Source organism: Bicyclus anynana, chromosome 20 (genome assembly GCF_947172395.1).
Source record: "Bicyclus anynana chromosome 20, ilBicAnyn1.1, whole genome shotgun sequence".
Lineage (NCBI taxonomy): Eukaryota > Metazoa > Arthropoda > Insecta > Lepidoptera > Nymphalidae > Bicyclus > Bicyclus anynana.
In genome coordinates, this window is record NC_069102.1 from 13074205 (window position 1) to 13097378 (window position 23174).

Genomic DNA, 23174 nt, shown 5'->3' on the forward strand with positions numbered 1-23174 from the left:
TTAAAAGACTCTTCCCAGGCGTCATCCTAGTCCGGAGTAAAGACTATTTTCTATTATGGTCTTGATGCACAGATAGCCAATATGTAAACAAAGGGCTGGGCATCCCGTCACAAACAGTCTGTAGAATGCTATTACGCGCTGTTCTAAGTCTCTCCCAGAAGGAGGCTACGCGTGTTCTTATAATAGCATAAAAGTCAGGCACTCCCTATGCCAATATGAAATAAAACGCGGTAACAATGCGTCTGTCTTCGAGTTGCAATGTTGGAGGTGCATGGACCGGATTCGAACCCACACCCTCCGGAATCGGAGGCAGAGGTCATATCCACTGGGCTATCACGGCCTAGTTAAATATTACTATGCAAACTTGACCGATATGTTTATTAGTATATCTAACGAAACAGTGTTGCAATACTCGAGTCGTAAACCTGTGGAGGACAATGTAAGCCAAGCGTAAGCTTTCATAACTAGCTCGTGCTTCGCCACTGGTGATCGTCACTTAATCGTGCGTGCACTTTACGTTTTAAATTATTAACAAACAACAAAATTAAAAAGGTTACAAGTACTTGGGAGAACTTGACGTAGGTATTATTAAGTTTTTTAAAAAATATTATACAATAATTCTATAGATAAATACCAAAATGTTATCCATTTTCTCAAGGGCTGGATCGATTTTGGTGACATTTTTGGGTGTGTTAGTGTAAATAAAGATTATTTGTATGTTTTAATAGAAGTTCGCGCAAGCATGAAATATTATTTGTAATTACTTAAAAGTGATAGTTAAACGTACATAATAAAAAAATATGAAATATAGGTTCCAAAAATATTATTATAATAATCAAGTATAATTATTATTATAATAAGCATAATGTTATTATAATAATCAAGTAAGTAACTTAGTAGTTAGTCTAAAAAATATTCTACTTAATCATCTTTTAGATTAATAATGAATTAGTTACCATTTTATGAATTACACCCTATCAGAATAAATAAGTAGGCAAAATTATGTATGTGTAATATTGTGTTTTAGATAAAAAAAAATATGAATTAATGTATTTTTATTTATCTATAGATCAGTTATTTATAACCAAGTCAAATTTTATGTTGTTTACCAAACAAAGTTTTTATGAACTCAAGTGAAAACAAGTGACTGTTAAGTGTTTGTCGAAATGAAGTGTTACACAAAACTGTTGATTTTATTGCTGGTGAATACGTTGGCCGAATGTGATGGAAGCCACTTTAATGGTAAGTCATCATCATCATTATCAACCCATATTCGGCTCACTGCTGAGCTCGATTCTCCTCTCAGAATGAGAGGGGTTAGGCCAATAGTCCACCACGCTGGCGCAATGCGGATTGGCAGACTTCACACTCGCAGAGAATTAAAAAAATTCTCTGGTATGCAGGTTTCCTCACGATGTTTTTCCTTCACCGTTTGAGACACGTGATGTTTAATTTCTTAAAATACACACAACTGAAAAGTTGGAGGTGCTTGCCCCGGACCGGATTCGAACCCACACCCTCCGGAATTGGAGGCAGAGGTCATATCCACTGGGCTATCACGGCTCCCACTGTGCCGAGCCGTGTCTAGTGTCTTAAAGTATTGTCACTTAAATACCCAGTGGTACAGTGGTTAGCAGTGGCGAAGGATGTAATTTATATGAATGTCCGAAAGAAAAGGAACGACGAATGCATGGATTTTGAAAGGTAACCCGGCGGGAATCGGCTTGTATGAACTCTTCGCCGCTGGTCCTGGATTCGAGGTTGAGCTTTTCAAATCCAATTTTAGCCTCAATAGCTCATGACTAGAGGGACCGGATTAACCACCGAGAGGTGGTGGTTCGATCCCCGCCCCGTTGGACTTTTGTCGTACCCACTCCTAATAGTCTTTCCCGACTATTTGGAGGGGAATGGGATCATTGTTTTGAAGTTGGTATTTTGACACCAGTGGCGTGCACTTCATGCATGCATTAAAGTACTGCATACCCTAAGAGATGTCTACATACAAACTTTTCCAGTTTGCTTAATTTTATTACTAGTGCATACCCTGATCGACAACCTTATGCACGCCATTGTAAATTGACACCCCTGAGTCTCAGAGGACGCGTAAGCATTCGATCCCAGTTATAAGATATCATTACAATCTGATAGTGATAGTTAAGAGTATACCAACCTGCATTGTAGCAGCGTGGTGAGTGTAAGCTCCACATCCAGCTCGCCTAGCCAAGTTGCACATAGATTCTCTTTCTACAATCGCTAACGCTTCGTAAACTAGAAAAATGTACGGGAATTACAGATCTTGACCACGTGTGACGTGACCTGTCGATAGCAAATGTGATTCCCTACATCTTTTTAGTTTTCGAAGCGTTAGCGATCGTATAAAGAGAATCGATGTGCCACTTGGCTAGGGGAGCTGCGGATATGGAGCTTACACCCACCACGCTGCTACAACGCAAGTTATTATACTCTTAACTATCACTATCAGATTTTAATGATATCTAAAAACTGGGATTAAAAAAAATAAATGTGTTTCATTATTTATCTTTAGTTGAGACTTAGTTTATGAATCTAGTTAAAGAATTTTCATGCGATTTTCATTCTGGATTGAGATGTGGACGTTAATAGTTTATCCGGAAAATGAATCGCAAAGATCTAGTACGATTTAAATAAGTTACTTAGATATTTCATGAAATTCTTTATAGGTAGTTAATTACCTAGTAATATAATTCCTACTGTTTGCATGGTATATCACGTCATATTCTTTATTTATTTAGTGAATGTACCAATTTATCTCACGATTATATAATTGAAATTTTATGTTAAAATCTAAAGGCCAACCTCTTAAAGTGGGTCAAATTCATTAAGGTACCTATTTTATTTTATACCAGTTTAGACCCACCTGCAACCGGTTCTGTAGAACGCCTATGTTTCTTAAAGACTTTTTCTGTAACCTAGTAAATATGTAATAGATTCAGATATTAATTAGGCACTTAGCGAAAATCTATACCTCGTACTATATATATTTATTATTTTTATAGTACCTAAGCAATGGTAGGTATTGTAATATACTCGTGTCATGGAAAATGCTTTTAACAGCAACACAATTTGTAATATTTCGATTACCTGTATAAATATGCTCCTACTTGGCAGTCTTGGATTGGCAACCATTTAATTATTATCAATTCTTTATATTTCATCATCAACAACCCATATTCCGCTCACTGTTGAGCTCGAGTCTCCTCTCAGATTGAGAGGGGCAAGGCTAATTGTCCACACTGGCCCAATGCGGATTGGCAGACTACACACACGTAAAAAATTAAGAAAATTCTAATAGGTGTGCAAGTATCTTCACGATGTTTTTCCATCAGTGCTATGGTGCAGGATTCGAACCTACGCCCTCCGAATCGAAGCCAGAAAGAGGGGATCCGTGATTTTGAGATTAGGACCACAGCGCAATACGGTTTGGCCGGTTTCGGCATCGATATAAATCGTTAGATGGGCCCCTACATATTAATATTATGTCATTACTCAAAGACGTGCACGCACATCTTATTTTAGTACGCACCGAGCGCATGCTTAAGTGGACTTACAAAAATATTTTACTTGTTTTCTCTTGTTTGCCTTTGTATTCATTTTGGGAATGTAAAACACAAGCCGCAACACGAATAAAGAGGAAAGGTGCTACTTTCCATGGGTAAGTATTTGCGAAACAAATGACAATTCCGCGACGCTTCGGGGCCCATCTAACGATCTACGATCGATGGGTTTCGGCATAATATTTAACTCTGTTAATTATCAATATTCGTAGGTAAGGGTTTCTTGTTGACTACGGATCTCTAATAAAAATGAAAATTACCGAGACTGACGTCATATCTTATTCTTATTAACGGTGTATACTTAAAACAATCAACTCTGAGTTGCTACTAATATATTCTTGAGAAAAAACAACACTCAGTAATTAATAGCTCAGTCTAGATCAACAAGATGGTTAGAAGTACCTAACCCCATAATAATGCGTTATTATTGGTTGTCAAAGGTTACAAATAAATGGGTATACAATGGAAGTTTTTTTTATTATGCTAGCCACCCACCATCCAATAAGCCCATATGCCTGCAGTGCTAACGGCTTGACATCCGATCGAACTGATCGTGTGTTGGTCACGATGACGACAAACATCATGCGGATCGCGACCAACATACTATGGTGAGTTGCTAGCATTATAATTTCCAAAGATTGATATTGGAGCGTGAGCCTGCGATATATCTATCTCATTTTAATTTTTTTTTCTATACATGTCAGTCCTTGACTACAATCTCACCTGATGGTAAGTCATGAAGCAATAAAGATGGAAGCGGGCTAACTTGTAGGGAGTAGGATGATAATCCACCAAACGGTTTCTACACGACATCGTACCTGAACTTTAAATCGCTAATAACCATTTATTTCGATGTCATTTTTCACTGCACACATCTTAAGCACTTATTAGCACAAGAGTTTTATTAACAGACGTTAAAAAAGCATTCCAAGTATAATAATAATAATAAAGCCTTTTATTTCCCGAAATATAAACAGTTGTTAACAAATACATTACAATAATTTAAAAATAAAAGTACACATTTAAGAAGAAAAAATTCAAACTACACTATAACTATAGAATGTCTCTTATTTTAGAGTGCCTTACGACAAAGGCCTCCTCCAACTCCTTCCACTGTTTCCTGTCTGCCGCTATCCTCATCCAAAGGGGTCCTAAAGTCATCTTTAGGTAATCCTCCCATCTTTTTGTTTTCTGACCTCGGCTCCTAGCACCATCCCTTGGATACCAAACTGTCACCTGTTTGCTCCATTCTTCTTTTGTGCAGCGGAGCATATGTCCAGTCCATCTCCATTTCTGTTGATCAATACGTGTCATTACGTTTGTTAGTTTAGTTTTATTCCAAGTATAGCATGAAGTTAAATAAAGGTCTATTTCCAACGCCCAAAATTGAAAATGCAAAACTGCACGAAAAAAGCCTCGTGTTTTGAAAACGCTGTCGCGTGAACATTTACATGGGAATGCATTTGCTGTATTTGAACGCTTTTTTAATGTCCGTTAAAAAAAACTCTCGTGCGAAAAGGATTTACACGTACCGCTGACAGTGCTGTATACTTGACCGTGTGTGGCCGTCGTTAGAAGGGTCACGTATTTCCACGTGTACCTAATAAAGTGCATCTTAGAGATAATAATATTATAATTCCCATTAACTACCTTGAGTTAATATCGATAATGAATTAAGTTTTTCTTGCAAAGCAGTGTACTTGACCTTTTGTTGTGATAATATTTTAGTACGATGGTATAATAATATTTATTAAATAATATTTATTAAAAAAATAAACCTTCGGCCGCGATGACCTACTGCCAAATGAAAGTATTACAATCAGTACCTAAAAACGATATGTTGTATTTTGCACAAGCTGCTTTTTTTATTCTTTACAAGTTGGCCATTATTATATAATGATTTATTTATTTTGCTATCATCCGCGAAAAGTCGACGAACCCATGCGACAACGTCACCCAGGTCCGGCAAAATACTCTCTACGTACGTTTCACCCCGAAACCGGAGCATCCTCAGGAGATGTTGACTCTACAACGTGCAATTGCAAAAAGTCAAAAAGTATCATGATGAACTTCCGCAAAGTAACGCCTGCTTCTATCCAATATTTAAAAGTTGGCCATTGACTACAATCTCACCTGATGGTAAGTTATGATGCAATCTAAGATGGAAGCGGGCTAACTTGTTAGGAGGAGGATGAAAATCCACACCCCTATCGGTTTCTACACGGCATCGTACCGGAACGCTAAATCGCTTGGTGGTACGTCTTTGCCGGTAGGGTGCTAACTAGCCACGGCTGAAGCCTTCCACCAGCCAGACCTGGACTAATTAAGAAAATCTCAATATGCCCAGCCGGGGATCGAACCCAGGACCTCCGTTTTGTAAATCCACCGCGCATACCACTGCGCCACGGAGGCCGTCAAATTTTGCACAGGTTACTTGCATGCAAAGCTTACATCTATAGGTAGGTACTAATTTAGGTATTTTAAAGAGGTAATGTGCCCCGCCCATTGCCACTTTAGCTTTGCGACACGTTGAGCTTTCCTTATTACTGATTCAATCACACATTCGAAGAGCCGATGGACGTTGGGGGCTGGAACGGCAACCCCGCACAGTGGTGGTCGACCCCCCACCAGGTGGACTGACGACATCAAGCGAGTCGCAGGGATTCGCTGGATCAGGATCGTGATGTTTGAAATTCCCTACAAAAGTCCTCTGTCCTGCAGTGGACGTGCTCTGATATGAAGAAGATGATGATGATGAAACAATTTCGAATTTGTACTATAAAGCTACTTCATCACCGAGGATACAGGCAACATATATTTCATCCCCGTATTCTTATGGGAACGGAAACTACACGGGAAAACGTGGCAGGATCGCGGAGCCTCTAAATACGAGTACTTTTAATACAAATCTTTTGCGTTTTCTTACAAAAACTCGCAGAAATAATCTACAAGTAGACCCATAATACCTGTAGTATTCATACATAACTGTTTGACCTACTTATTTTCTCGTAAACTTAAACAACTCGTCTTTCATTAAATTGTCAAGGACAAGTAGGCAATAACGACGCTGTAGCTCGCATTCAAATGAAATATCGATAAGTACTCACTGTGGCAATCAAGTAAGCAAGGTGTCTTCTTAATTAACAGAGGAATTGTGGGGGCGTCCCCAGAGGTCCGTTCACCCGCTGAGTGTCGAATTTAGAAAAGAAAGAAAAATGCGTTTATTTCGAAATTATGTCACAAAAATTTAAACTCTATGCGTTTGAGAATTTAACACTCGAACGGTCCCCTGGGGGTGCCCGTGCCACGACTATGAATGCCACTGCAAGTCCTTCAACATCTGGCAGTGCATAGGGCCGAAAACAAGTTTTTCAAGACAGATCTATTATGAACTGCACTCTTGAGACTACAACTTAGCATTGTAACTTAGCGTTGACTTAGCATTGGAACAGCATGTTGGGTCTAAACTCCAGGTCTCAGGAGACTTGGAGCTTAGAGGCCTTCCTTCTTACAGGAAAGTCCTGACAGGGGCATAAAAATAAGCTGATGATGATGTAAAAAATAGCCTATCTCTACAAAAACATGAAAGTGCATTGTTAAGTTTAGATATTTTCAAATTCGTGACCTCACCCAGGATAAGCTGCTATCAACAAAACCCAAGATTATTGGCAATATAATCTTTAAAAGTAACCGGCGATAGATAACGTTTTTGATTTTGTTTAGACTTGGCCTTTACCTAATACTCTGTGCTTCAGTGAACACTAAGCTGTTACGTTGGCCTCGAACATTGTCAGTAACATGTTAATAATATTACCGAAGTTGATCTTATATTCCATACTATCAAATAACATGTGACAATGGGCGGGGCACATAGTTCAAAGAGTCCCAAGGTGCTGGAATAGCTATCGCACTATAAAGCAGAGTTGTTCGACCCCCCACCAGGTGGACTGACGACATCAAGCGAGTGGCAGACATTCGCTGGATGCAGGCGGCTCAGTATCGTGATGTTTGGAAGTCCCTACAAAAGGCCTATGTCCTGCAGTGGACGTCCATCGGCTGATATGATGCTAAAACAACATGAATGTTGAAAAAAATATTTGCCTAAAAATGTATCCTCTGATTAATTTCCCGACCAGTAGACATATTGTCGTATTTACCTCTGAAACAAGCTTTTTTCTTACGTCATCAACCCATATTCGGCTCACTGCTGAGCTCTAGTCTCCTCTCAGAATGAGAGGGGTAAGGCCATTAGTCCACCACGCTGGCCCAATGTGGATTGGCAGACTTCACACACGCAGAAAATTAAGATAATTTTCTGGTATGCAGGTTTCCTCACGATGTTTTCTTTCACCGATTGAGACACGTGATATTTAATATCTTAAAACGGAATCGGAGGCAGAGGACATATCCACTGGGCTATCACGGCTCTCACGCTTTTTTCTTGACTTCCCGTAATAAAAAATATGTATTCTTACAAACGATTCTTCATTTCCAGCGACAGCGTTCGCGGAGGCTCCCCCGCTATACGCGCTGGACGAGTGGTCTCAGTGCCAGCGTGCTGAGGATGTCTACTGCATCGTGCACGCCGCGCTCACGCCTGCCAACAGCCCGCTGTATGATTTGCTACAGGTTAACTTTTACTCTCTTATGATATTAGAACGATGCGATAGTCATGCCTCAGTTTCTCTCTTCTTGGGCGCACTCATTAGCGTCTGCCCAGTCGCTCCGTTACCTTGTTTACTATACCTCTCCATACAATTCGGTCTTTGTTATGTAAGAAGATACGTTAGTGACTTGACCTGGTCTGACCAGCAGTTGATCGATCGCGCGGTTTATTCTCCTCTACCTTATCCATAATTATCAGTTTATTTAAGTTATCTAGGTGGTGACGGACAATATGATCAGAAATAACTTAGAATCCTCTGAGATAGATAACAGAGATTCTAGTGGCAATACCTTATATACCTTATTTTATGAATGTTTGTTATGTAAGTACTTTCCAATGGTAGGAGCGTGGGTAGTCAAAAGCTCTATGTCTTACAGTGGACGTCCATCGGCTGATTTGATGATGATGATGATGAAGATGATGATGATGATGATGATGATGATGATGATGATGATGATGATGATGATGATGATGCTGCTAATAATAATAATGGCGATGATGATGGATGATGATGATGATGATGATGATGATGATGATGATGATGATGATGATGATGATGATGATAATAATGGTGATGATGATGATGATGATGATAATGATGATGATGACGATGATCACGTGTTAGTGATAATGAACGGGATCGATGGCTTGACATACTCTCCGGAGGGTAATACCACCCCACCAACTTTCCAACTTTGGGTTGCACTTGCAATTTGGGTTGAATTTGCACTAAGAAAATTCAATAATGAAAACAGGCTTTGTTATGGCTTTGGAAATGTTAATTAGTGTCGGAAGTTCATACATTGAGTACGTACAAGAAATTATTTAACAAAAATATAGAATTAGAGCGTAGCGAAGGATTTAACTGTACGGTATGCAAATTCATGATACAACAGTGCAACTCACAACAACAACGAGGAAAAACCATCAAATCTTGGTTATGTTCTAAATTCAAATCACTTTACTCGCTCATGAGTAAAATAGAATTTTGCGCGTCGATGTCAGGCTACCTTTTCGACTTTCTTACTGAGAGGAATGTATTATTGCACGCTTTTTTATTGCGTTAATGCAGATAAATAATTATATTTTCAGGCTTATACAGCTCCAAAGGATTGCATATATTTGGTATTAATTTCAACTGAATTCTACGCGATAAAGAGCTTTGTTAGACATACAAACATACGGACAACCAATATTCTATAAGGGTTCCTTTTATGTTTACGAGAAACGGAGCCCAAAAAATTATTCGAAATGCTGATTCAAAAGATAAAACAACGTTAATGAAAAAACCTGTTTTTGAACGTAAAAGTTCAATGTTAATACGTAACAATCCTTTCTATTTACGCGGCACCGGCGCGTATTTCGAGTTGACCGTGACTCAGTTCAAGCGTCTCGAGCCTCAACGCATCCGTCAGTTGAAGCTAATCGCATTCTTCGATCATTGCTCAATTGTCGTAAGTGTGATTACGCACTTCACTCGGGTTTGCCAATATTCCACGGTCATCCTATGACACGATTTTTAGAATAATAGGTTTTTATTGTTGTTATATTGATATTAGGTATTATAACGGTTGTCAGTTTAGTTCAAGCGCCTCGAGATTTAACGCATCCGTCACCTGAAGCTAATCGCATTCTTTGATTATTGCTCAATTGTCGTAAGTGTGATTACGCACTTCACTAGGGTTTGCCAATGCTCCACGGTCATCCGACGAGTATGACACGATTTTTAGAATAATAAGTTTTTATTGTTGTTATATTGATAACATTTGGTGTTATAACGGTTGCCAATTTAGTTCAAGCGCCTCGAGATTCAACGCATCCGTCAGCTGAAGCTTATTTCATTCTTCAATTATTGCTCAATTGTCGTAAGTGCGATTACGCACTTCACTCGGCTTTGCCAATGTTCCACGGTCATCCTATGACACGATTTTTAGAATAATAGGTTTTTATTGTTGTTATATTGATAATATTAGGTATTATAACGGTTGCCATTTAGTTCAAGCGTCTCGAGCCTTAACGCATCCGTTAGCTGAAGCTAATTGCATTCTTTGATTATTGCTCAATGTTCCAAGGCCATCCTATGATTTTAAGAAAAATAGGTTTTTATTGTTGTTATATTGATAACATTTGGTGTTATAACAGTTAAAGCTATTGTCAACTTAGCGCCTCGAGTCTTAACCGCAAACGCACCCGTCAGTAGAGTCAAAGCTTATTGTATTCTTTAATTATTATTGCTCAATTGTCGATTACTGATTATTTACTTCACAACTAGATTTTGCCAATGTTTTCTTGATTGTAATCTCTAGATAAACTAGATTTTAGGCATAATAGATACTGCCTGTGACTTGTTGTTATATTGACAACATTAGGTGCTCAGTTCAAGCTAATTGAGCCTGAACGCATTCATCAGCAAAACCGTAGTTAATCGTATTATTTGATTATTATATTGATTATTAATTAATTAATTAATCGTATTATATTGATTATTTATTGTTCAACTGTCGTAAGTATCTTTACGCACTTTACTAGGTTTTGCCAAAGTTTCACGGTCCTTCTACATCTCGTTTCTATATATATGGAATGCGCTTGCGATCCTTTTATATATTCCATTAGGTGTTTATTAACAGTAAGCTTTTGTCGTTGTCATTCATTTCAAGCCTTAACAGCATCTTACAAGACAAGGGATTCTTTGATTATTATTAATTGCTCAACTGTCGTAAGTGTCTTTACGCACTTCACTAGGTTTTGCCAATTGTTTAACTGTCATTCTGTTTCGGTTCTAACTCATATCAAACCAGATTTCGCCTGTGACTTCTGTTATATTAACGACATACTATAACAGTGCGTGTTGTACATGTTATCTTTTGTCAACTCAGTTCTGCTACTTAACTGCTCTTAAATATCTCAAAACATTGAATGCTTACAGTTCTCTAATGTTCCAGGAATACTCAGCCGACACCCAGAAACACTACAACCGCACTCTAGTACACCGCGGCATCTGCGTGTCGCGCTGCGGCGGCCAGGGGCCCGACACCTGGCATGATGCTGCGCAGCTCTGCGTCAACCAGAACCTCGCCCGATACGACCTGCAGGTACAAACATTATTCAGCCGACACCCAGAAACACTACAACCGCACTAGTCCTTAAAACTGACAAAATAGGAAGTGGTAGGCAGGACGAGCGGCATGAAATGTGGCAGGATAAGTAACGTATCCAAACGTCGTCTCTGCCTACTTCCCTCGCTACTTCCCACTCCACTCGTGCAGTGTGTGGCGGGCCCGTTCAAACCAGATTTTCATCAAAGTTTCCGCACCTAACCCCCTAAGTTAGGGATTTACAATCTAATTCTTTATCCAATCAAGTCCTAGCAAAATCAACAGGAATAATAAAAAATCTATAGTGGATAAAAGTACTTTGTTCTTGTAGTCGTATATTGTCAATTATCTTTCTTGTTGCTCCTGTTCCAGGCAGAAGTACTATCGGTGGAGTGGTGCAACAAACCGATCCCTAAGCTCAGCGCTTCAGCATTTGCCTTCAACATCGTGCTGCTGATCTTGCTTGGTGCAACCTTCCTAACTACTGGCTTACATGTTTTGGGGAAATACTGTGGGAGATTCCAAGGTAAAAATTAACAATTAACTTCAAATTCGTTCTTTATAAATATGCTTAGTTTATACTTTTGCACTTTTGATATATCAAGTTTGTCTGGTTTTATTGACAACCATGAGGTATGTAAAATCTATATCATTAATCAAACTATTATTATTCATATTATGATCACCAACAATCGTGTCTTTATAAACAAACGTGACATTAGAAAATAAATAGGAAGTCTTGTCTTGTCTCGTGGAAGTAAGCAAACAGAAATGCTAAAATGGCTTGAACTTTCATGATTACCATTTATTTTACAGAAAACAGATACATCCTGGCATTTTCAATCAAAAACAACTGGAAGATATTAACGCACATACGGTCGAATCCAAAAGAAGAAGATCGTACGAGAGATTTAAGCAGCTTAGAAGGAATTCGGTACCTAACCTATTTATACTTACTCTAGATTCCTTTTGAAATCAACATAATCATCATCATCATCACCATTATCATCATTAACAGCCGATGTCCACAGCTGGATATAGGTCTTTTGCATGGACTTCCAAAACGGTCTCGAGCCACCCACGAGCATCCAACGGCTGCCTGCAATCTGCTTGATGTCTTCCTAGTAGTTCGATTAAGGGTTCGATCAACACTGCGCTTTTCCGTGCGGGGTCACCATCCCAGCACCTTGGGACCCCAACGTCCTCTTAAAATACTCATAGCCATTACTTGTCATCAAGTCGTCTTCCTCATGAGGATCGTGGTCAACTCCATCTTTCGAGGCAACTGTAACACCGTTATCAAACTGTTATCCAATAAGGTTTTGTTAATGAATAAGGTTTTTTGCATGTTTTAGGTTCCTTGGAACTTTGGGTGTCATCTCTACCCACGTGACTATTGTCTATATTTATTCCTTCATCGACAATCCTGAGTTCATTGAAAGTGTAAGTTTTTAAGTGTAATATTTGAGTATTCAAGTTTTATTAATTACACCTGTTTTTGGCTAACCTTTGTTGCCTTAAGACTAAGATACGAATCATTACAAATACTTAGACTGAAAACTTTGAAAAACACTAAGAACTAAAAGCCTGTACTTTAAAGCTGTAAATCGTTAATTTTTTTCAGAAAATAATAATAAATCATATCCTCAGCCGCCGTATTAGCTTTGCCGTATAGCTTTGTGGCAAGACTTTGCTTGATATACTTAAAGTATGAGCTTTAACAGTGTTTTTCGACTTACTTCAGCTTTTTGTTCCAGATGTTTGATCACATCCCAACTCAAGTAGCTTTCAACTCTCCGATCTGGATGCAGGTGTTCTTTTCCATTTCCGGATTCCTCACCGCGTACTTCACTCTCATCTACTCGGAGAAGAGGTCACTCACGTTTGGAAAATGCTTACTTTCTGTGATCAATAGGTTTATGAGGTATGGGAAACTGAACTAGATAGTTAAATTTGATTTTTTTATTAAGACTAAACCACAGTGTGTTTGCTCTAGCGTTTTCTATATTCTGTAGTCAATACATAGAAAACGAAGTAATTGTTTCTATTTCTAACATTTACTGTTCAGGTGAATTATTACATTTTATTGTTATCCAAGTGTTTTAAATAGTGTTCAAAATTAAGAAGACTTATTTTATTTACTTATTATTGTTAATAACGGAAAAAACGATTGATTACGTCTTAAGCCTATTTTTTATGACACCAAGTTATTTATTTAATTAAATGTTTAAACAAAAACACAACACATAACAACAGGACCTAAGGCCAAAGTCATGGCATCAAAAGCATGGATGGATCGAGTTACGTTTCGTTTACGTACCTTTATAGTAAAAATATGCTGATAATGATAATGATGAAAGAGATATGATTAAAAACATAATACAGTGTTTTGTCACAACAATTAATTTTGTAACATTGTTTTTACTTATAGTTTTTGAGAGAAAATAAATGATTAATAAATAAAGAATAATAAAGAAAACACAATTTGCAGGCTCACTCCAGTAGCGATGGCTGGGTTATGGTTCACGATCGCATTCCCACGGCTGGGCACGGGCCCGCAGTGGCAGCTGTTGGTGGAGCGGGAGTCCCACCACTGCTCCGAGCGCTGGTGGTACCATCTGCTGTACGTGCACAACCATCTGACGCTGGGGAAATTCTGTATGGGACATACGTGGTACGTATAGTTCTTGTTTACGAGTAATATCGTTAAGCCCCAAGTTTTCACATGCGTATCTACTTGCGTTGCTCCTGTTTTCGCCAGAATATGGAAATAAGATAAAGTCTATGACAATCACAAATAACGTGGTTTTCTATTCATCACCATCATCACATCAGCAGATGGATGTCCACTGCAGGACATAGGCGTTTTGTAGGGACTTGTAATCATCACCATCCTGAGCCGTCTGCATCCAGCGAATCCGACTCGCTTGATGTCATCACCTGCGGCCACGTGCTTACTGCAGAATCGCCATTCCAGCACCTTGCGACCCCAACGTACATCGGCTCTTCGAACTATGATGATGTATGATGTTTCCTATTGGTAAAAGAATATTCGAGTTAGGCATATTACGAGGGATAGTTGTTGAAAATGGACACAAAACATAACAGAAATTTTCGCTCATGATGTAAAAGAAAAGGGAGAAAAAGCACAGATGATGGGGCATTACATGACATTAAAAATATACAGATAGGACTTGCTCAGGATAGGAAAATTAATTAAGAATAGAATGGAAAATCTTGGAAGAGGCTTACGTGTCAGGAGGACACACTGATAATATTTAACCGAAACATTATTTCTAACTTAAACTGTAAACTGAAATACTTCGCAGCTGTGAAGGCTATTTACATTTACAACTAAACTAAAAACTACAGTTGAGTGTCCATTGTTCATTCCACTCGTTCGTGTCCATAAATACTACGACAAGAAAGTCTCCAATGTGAGAGGGCATAGGAGAGGATATAAGTATAAGCTATCTGATTTCCAGGTATTTGGCAGTAGATATGCAGCTCCACATCCTCGGCTCAATTCTATTGCTGATCTTCGTGAAGTGGAGGAAAGCTGTGGCGCCAGTCATATCTGTGTTGGTTACCTTCTCCATCGTCGCCTCTGGTCTGATCGTGTACTTCTACAACTTGTCGCCAATTATAACTGCACAAAACCCTGAGTATGTACGAGTATAATTTAGATTAACGTCTTTTTCAAAATTATCAGCTTTATTATTAGCCAGCGCAGCGTTACATATTTCTTGATCATTTTGTTAGTACGTGTTTTGTCGAAGAACGTTTAAATACTTAGTCATCTAAATACCTTAAAATTTAGATATTTAAAGAAAAATACTCGTATCTAGATCGAACATTGAAAAAGTTAAGTCAAATAATTTCTGTTTTGACTTTTTTTAGTTATTGCGCGTGTAATATAAAAGGTTTCAAACTATTTAAAATATTCTAAATATCTACAAAAACCAAATGTTTAATTGTTGACATTTAAACCCAGAAACTTAGTTGCTGCTACTATACTAAAAACACTCCCTAAAAGTATAAATCTTTGAACAGTAGTTTCTTTTCCACATAAGATGTACTAATTCTTCTTAACTGAACATATTCTGGTTATCTTTAGGGTTGTAAGCAACATGTTCAAAGACTCAAACTTGATGACTAAACTCTATCTGCCGGTATGGACAAATCTTTCTGGATACTTGTTCGGGTTTGCAGTCGCATTCATCTACTATAACAACCAAGAAAAGGGATTCATGTTGAATGAAGTCAAGGTTAGTATTTCTTTAGATGAACAAAACTTTGTCTATTAGTAATTAATGAGAACTTTACGAAGATTTGCAATAAATTAGATAGTGTTGTTTAATTTATAGAGGAAACTTTTGTATTTTAAGACAGATTTTTTGATAAATATTTGACGAAGTTACTGCTCATACATAATTTGTATTTGCATATTTAGAAAGGTTCATTATTTGACTACCACTACCACCACTATTTCCATTAAAGAAAATCACTATCAAGTCTTTTTTGGGACTATATTATCGTGAATAAAACTGAGGCCATCGTCATCATAGCCGATGGACACCCACTGCAGGACAAATGCCTTTTTAGGGACTTCTAAACATCACGATCCTGAGCCTCTTAAGGCCATATTGATATGGAACCTATTCTCTGTTGACACAAAATGTTTCTTTTTGGAAAAAAAGTCCTGTGATGCATTGGATGCAAAATTTTTAATTAAACACAACTATTATGTTTCTTTTTTAATTATATTTGTGTTATATCACTAATTTAGAATTTAAACTATCGTGAGTGTTGTTCATATTAATTGATTATGACACACGGCTAAAACTCCGACCTCACGTGAGTTTTGTGTTTCATGATCAATTAATATCACTAATTTGTTATACCACTTTTCCCAGTGGTTCAACATTCTGTTCCACACGACGCTGACGTTAGCGTTGGTGGTGACGCTGGCCGGGGTCGCATTCCTGATGGACACGAAGCCCTCGCGCTGGGCCGCCATCGTCTACGGCTCCCTCGACCGCACTCTCATCGCCCTCTGCTTCAACGTCTTCTTGTTGGGCTGCTTTAGCAATTGCAAATGTTAGTCCTATTTTAATAATAATTATTTCTCCCTGAAGAATCTGTTTATTCTTAAACCAAAAGCCGGCAAAACATATCAAAAACGTCGACTTAAATTACTTACGATTTCTGGCTCTGGATGCTTTTTTGGTAATTGAAAGAAGTGAAAATCAGAGACATTTTCCAATTGTTTGTAATATATATATATAGCGAATTTGTACATTTGCAGCGGTTGTTCGCGACGCGTTGTCGTGGCGCGGCTTCCACACGCTGGGCCGGCTCTCCTACTGCGTGTTCATCGTGCACTTCATCGTCATGCGCATGTCTGTGGCCAGCAACACGCAGATCGGACACATCTCCTTCTACTCACTGGTAATGTGCTTCCTTATCACCATACTAAGTAGGTATCATTCGTGGCTATCCATGTTACGTCACACAAATTCGAAGTCTGTCAGCCTAAGGTTTTACAACAGCTAAGTATAGTACCTTGTTTTGATCGTGTTGGCCTTGGAAAGTTATGAGTTTTCAGGATCCACATCCTCAAGTGTCCTAAACATGATTTTTTTATGGGACATGTCAATGAGGAATCATAGAACTTCCCTACTCAACCCTTTGCTAGAGACTCTTACTCAACCCTTCGCTTGACACACTTTAACTTTGTTTTTCGAAGGATTGCCGCGAAGCTAAGAGACTGGTGGCTGGACTCTCTTCCTACTAGTATCGTATTTTTATCCATAAATCATGGTCACACGAATTCCATTATAAATATTTTCTCCTCCTAGTGTTATATCACATTATTAGCACTTCTGGAATTTATTAAATTAAAACCGTTCCAAATTTATTTTATTTCATAGACGGAATACTATTGTCTGATAAAACAATCATCATTTTTCAGATCCTAGTAATTTACATCATCAATAAACATCAAACGGCTAACCTTCCTCTTCCTGATCCCTTGTTTCAGATTTCATTGTTAATAGTGAGCTCGGTCCTATCATACGTGGTCGCCATACCGGTGTATCTGTTGATAGAGTCGCCGTTTATACAACTTTGGAAAGCGCTGCTCGGCGGAAACAAGAAGAAAGAAGACAGTAAACAACAACCTACCAAATTAACTGTTATTAAAACCAGAAGTAAACGAAATGATATCAATGAAGTTTAATATTCATCGTGATGTTGTGTTAGTCATTTTAGAAGCTGTTGAAAGGAGCTATATCTCGGTACAAAGACTATTTTAGAAGTAGTTATAAGTATGTATGTAAGTAGTAATACTACTTTAGAAGTTTTTTCGTTTCGAACTGTTTGGCTTTGGATGTAGAAGTAAGGTTTACACACAAGCGTTTGACTACTTTGAGTAGTAAACTAGGGGCTTACCACAATCTTTTGCAGAACCATCACGATATTTTTGTCCATCTTATAATGTAAGTAATGTTCTCGGTAAGTGATACGAATTGATTGACAATCCTGCGATAGGCTTAATGACCTTCATGGTACGAAATGTGAACCATTATGTCACTACGGATTTAAAAGTTTGTGGTAAGGCCCCAGAAAGGAGTATCAACAATGCTAAAACATATTTTTAAACTTACTGCCTGTGAGTGTAAGTAACGGGTTTCGATCCCTAGAGGCATAAAGAGGGAGACGTATTATAGATATTGAAATTTAGAAATTATAACGCACAGTGTTGACACATCGGCACTAGTGCTAGGCAACCTATTTGTAACTGTGAATATATTCGATCATTTATTTTTTATCCCAAATAAACAACATATGAGGGGATATTTCTAATGCCTGATCTTAGACCTTAAGGCTTTAGTATAGAAAGTATAAAAAAAATATACGAACACTTAGATAGTGTAATGTTAGATAGTAGAACTGGTAGTAAAGCTGGCTTTAAGTATAAATATGACTAATTAAAATCAGTTCAATTCAATCAAATTGAATCGAAAATACAAAACGATATAATTCAATTTTAGGAGCGTTCGTCCAATTGTGTCTTTTTGTTTGCAAGAATATTTAGTGATACGCATAAGTAAGACATCATTTTGTTAAGCATCATTTAATTTATTATCAATCATAATAATTGATAAAATAGAATTTATAAAAAAGAATAGAAGACGCAATATAAATAAGCGTGAAAGGTGACAAAAAATAATCTTTATTAGGGCATTTTAGGATGTACATTTTTAACCTATCATTTTATTATTTTAACCTAAAATTTATATTGTTTATAAATAAATGTGTTTATGTGTTGAGTTTGAAATGAGAACTGACTTAATGTAAGAACGGGTAAAAGACTTTTTTTGCTTTATTAAATTATGGCGTCTCTCAGGGTAGTCCGCTAGGTACAATGTAATAGAATATTGCTATAAATATTTAAGAAAATATTATTGATATCCCACATGATTGTGTACTTTATATCTCAATATCAATTAATATTTAAATATACTTTATCAATATGAAATAGATTATCTAATAATATATTTCTGTGTTATTTTAAAAAGGTTTATAGATAAAAAGTAAATGATTTTTAAGTTTTATCGAGTATTATTTAATTTAGTTTACAACTTTTTTCATCTAATCCATGTACCTGTTTTTAAATAAGTCCAATATTCCCTTTTCCTCCAAATGGACTAAAAACATTGTTAAGACTGGGTACGACAGTAGGCGGGGATCAAACCCATGACCCCATGGCCCCTTTATTGATATGCTATTGAACTATTGAGGGTTTCACAATTTCGCAATATAACTCAATTTCTAAGTTAGTTTATAAGTAAGATAAATAAACAAACAACGAAGTCCACGTATTGTATTGAGGCACATAACCTTAAAAAAACAGGACAAGTGCGAGTAGAACTCGCGTGACGAGGGTTCCAAACGTTGTTAATCTATCATGTTTTTGTAAACTTACCTGAAATTGTTAATAATTACTTATACCCATAATTTTTTTCGTTTCTTCTGGATTTATTTGTTTCGTTAAATATTTATCTAAACCTTAATTATTATAATAATAGTATTGTAAGTTGGTAAGCACAATATTGAATGATTTACCACGTTAGTTAAAAAACGTGAAAAAATTTAAGAGTTTCAAAAATTTCCAGAAATCTTCAATTAAAAAGTAACTTCTAATCTTGGCATTATTATTCCTTGAAATTCAAATGTATTTTTTTCAAAATTTTAGGTTTGGTAGTTTCGGAGAAAAGGGGGGCGAATGGTCTATTTTCTTGAATATCTTGAAAACTTTCTACCTAATTCAAAATTACAATAAAAATATATTTACGATCCTCTTACCGAGCTCGTTTGTTTGATGTATCACACGATGCAGTTTTTTTTTTTTTTTTTTTTTTTTTAAATTCATTACTATTGTGCAATCAGCTGAAACAGCTTTAAGCAAATTGCTTGTGGGTACTACATGGCATGTGTAGCTGACCTTCCATTGAAGGCCATGCTAATTTATTTTATTTGTTAACTTTTTGTATTTCATTTGTACATTTGTACATTCTTATTATTTTGATTTTTTTTTTTTTTTTTTACGGGAGATCCCATATGTAGGCGCGCTTTAGCCTTCTAACATCTATTGGATGACCGAGGGCAGTAGCAAGTTTATTTTCATGGGTGTTTATGCGATTTTTATAGCACATTGATCTGAGTTCAACCTCTTCTTTTACTGTTTTTATGTCAAGATACTCATGTAGTTCCGATATCTTAGTGAACCATGGAGCATTTGTGATGGTTTTTAAAACTTTATTCTGAAATCTTTGTAGTATTTCCAAGTTTGAGTTTTTGGCTGTGCCCCACAGTTCAATGCCGTAGGTCCACACTGGTTTTATTACTGTTTTATAAATGAGCAATTTATTACTGAGTGAGACATGCGAATGCCTTCCCATAAGCCAGTTAAGTTTTCTGAAGGTTTGATTTAGTTCATCGCGTTTTTTTACTATATGCGTTCTCCATGTTTGTTTTTTGTCTAGGTGTATCCCAAGATATTTTGCGGTGTCACTATGGGGGATAATATCAAGTCCCAGTTTAACAGGAGTACATTCGTCCATTCGCAAGGTAAATGTCACATGTGTTGACTTCGTGGAACTAGCTTTGATACGCCATTTAATCATCCATGAATTTATCTTGTTCAGGTGTACTTGTAGAATATTTGAAGCCATGTTTGCGTCTTTGTTATTACACAATACAGCTGTATCATCAGCAAATGTAGCGGTGAGTACGCTGTTTGAGATAGGAATATCTGCAGTGTATAATAAATAGAGTGTGGGACCCAAAACGGAACCCTGGGGAACACCTGCTTGAATGTCATGGAAGTTCGAATACGCGTCATTGATTTTCACTCGAAATATTCTTTGATTGACATATGACTTCAGTAACATGAAGAAGTTGTGTGGGAGGCAATGTTTGGCTTTAAAGAGCAATCCATTGTGCCAGACCTTATCAAAAGCCTGTTGAACATCCAAAAAAACAGCAGAGCAATATTGTTTACTTTCTAGGGCTTCTCTAATTTGTTTGACTATTCTGTGTACCTGTTCCACAGTGGAGTGTCGGCTTCGGAATCCAAATTGATGCTGGGGAATAATTTCCCTTTCATGAAGAATGGTTTTGAGTCTGGACAGAGTTATTTTTTCAAATACCTTGGACAATGTTGGTAGTAGGCTTATTGGTCTATAAGATGTGACTAGATGCGGTGGCTTCCCAGGTTTCGAAATCATAATAATTTCCGAAATTTTCCAAATAGACGGGTAGTGGGATGTTCTCAAGATGCCATTAAAAAGCTGAGTCACAAAGACAATCGCTTTTCTTGGAAGTTGTAGTAAGACCTCTGCCGTTATTAAACAGAATCCTGGAGCTTTGTGAAGTTCAAGTTCTTTTATTACTCTCCAGACCTCTCTGGGGGTGCAGCTTTTTATTGGTAAGCTTAGTTGAAGGTCGCTATCCAGAAAATCTGCGACTTCTCTATCAGTGTCTGGGTCGCCGTTATTTGAAGTAAAAACTTCACTTAGAAACTTGGCAAAGGCTTCCGCACGTTCATTATCTTTCCTGGCCCAAGTACCATTATCTAGTTTTAGTGGGTGTTTTATGGTTACAGGCGAAGCTTTGTTAGTCTTTACGGCTCTATACAATGAATATTCATTGTTTTTCGAAGCAGACAGATTAATCAGTTTATGTTTCAATGTGTCATTTTCTACGTCTTTTAAATAGGATGTAAGTTCCGCTGCTGCCAGGTTTAGCGCCTTTTTGTCCAACGGATGACGACTAGTATGCCAAACTCTTCTGAGCCTCCTTTTCTCTAGTACCTTATTTTTGATATCCATGGGTAAGTTGTTACTACCTGGCGTGTATCTTATATCCGGTGTAGAAATCCATGCTGCAGTTTGTATCATGTTTGTTATGGTTTCTGCTGCTTCATCAATGTCGTCATTCGTTTTGAGTGAAACTTTTAGCGATAGATTAGTATCAATATATTTTCTGAATGCTGACCAATCAGTTTGTTTGTTGTATAGACATTCTTTGGCGGGTCTTGAAATTATTGATGTACTAACCGTACTTAGTACTGGTGTATGGTCTGAGCAACTATCATAGCAACTATCTATACTTATATACAAGTTTGATAGCCCTTTATATATATAGAAGTCTAAGAGGTCCGGTAATTTGTTGGGATCTGTAGGCCAGTAAGTTGGTTCACCTGTACTTAAAATACTGAGGTTATTTTTGATTATACTTGAATTAAGTTCTCTGCCTCGAGGTAGAGTTAGTCGTGATCCCCATTGCACGTTTTTGGCATTCCAGTCACCACCACAGATGTATCTATTTCCAAGCGTTTTAAAATATTCTGTGAAGTGAGTTTCCTTTGGGTTTGGTTTTGGGGGGCAGTAAACAGCTGAGAGAGTAAGTGACCCATGATTATCGTATAATACAATGGTTGTAGCTTGTAAGTGAGGTGTTTTGTAGTCTTCAAGGATATCATGTTTCAAAGCTTTCCTTACAATTACTGCTGTTCCAGCATGGGCAGTTCCATCAGGATGGGGTGTTGTGTATGTTATATAGTCTTTTATAGCAAAATTGTGGTTGGTAGTAAGATGAGATTCTGACACCAGTAGTACGTCTATTTTGTGGATTTTCAATAGTAGTTCGACGTCACTCTTATGTCCAATCAGACCATTAACATTCCATGTTGCCAATCTTAGAGTAGCCATTAGATTATCTTTTGTATTACTGTGGTCAATAAGTTCATCATTATTGACATTTGGTCTATTAATTTATCTAGCTTTTCAGCTTGTTTTGTGAGTAGTATTTCTAGCTTAGATTCTGTTGTAGTTTCATCTATGTTCTGAATTTTAGCGACTTCTGCATATGTCCTAGTATTAAACTGACTTGATGAGTGTTGTCTAGTATATGCGTGTTCCTTCTCCTTTGATGCGAAGGGTCTATCTAATTTTTGTATATTTTCTTGTTTTCCAGTGCTTTGTTGTTGGTCTTTATCCTCTGTTTGTTTTCTAGGTTTTATATAGTCTCTTCGTGAAGTATTTCTTTTTCTTTTGTTGATTTCTACATAAACTTCACAGCCTTTGTAGTTTGCTGGGTGATTACCTAAACAGAGGCAACACTTTGCTGGGGTATTCCGGTCTTTTTTTGGGCAGTCTACTGTGTTATGGCTCTCTGCACATTTCACGCATCTATATGGCCTAAGGCAGTTATTCTTAGTGTGGCCATATTGCTGACACCTTTTGCATTGGG

General features: G+C 37.4%; 1 protein-coding gene across 1 annotated transcript; it reads left to right on the forward strand.

Moving 5' to 3' along the window:
• Positions 1-454: 454 nt before the first annotated feature.
• LOC112047674 (nose resistant to fluoxetine protein 6) lies at positions 455-17762 on the forward strand. Its single transcript, XM_024084871.2, has 14 exons — positions 455-578; positions 1070-1242; positions 8089-8222; positions 11202-11351; positions 11727-11880; positions 12171-12288; positions 12710-12797; positions 13112-13278; positions 13846-14028; positions 14840-15019; positions 15472-15622; positions 16271-16454; positions 16663-16805; positions 17398-17762. The coding sequence occupies exons 2-14, from the start codon at positions 1167-1169 to the stop codon at positions 17593-17595; spliced, it is 1926 nt and encodes a 641-aa protein (XP_023940639.2). The 5' UTR covers positions 455-578; positions 1070-1166; the 3' UTR covers positions 17596-17762.
• The last annotated feature ends 5412 nt before the right edge of the window (positions 17763-23174 follow it).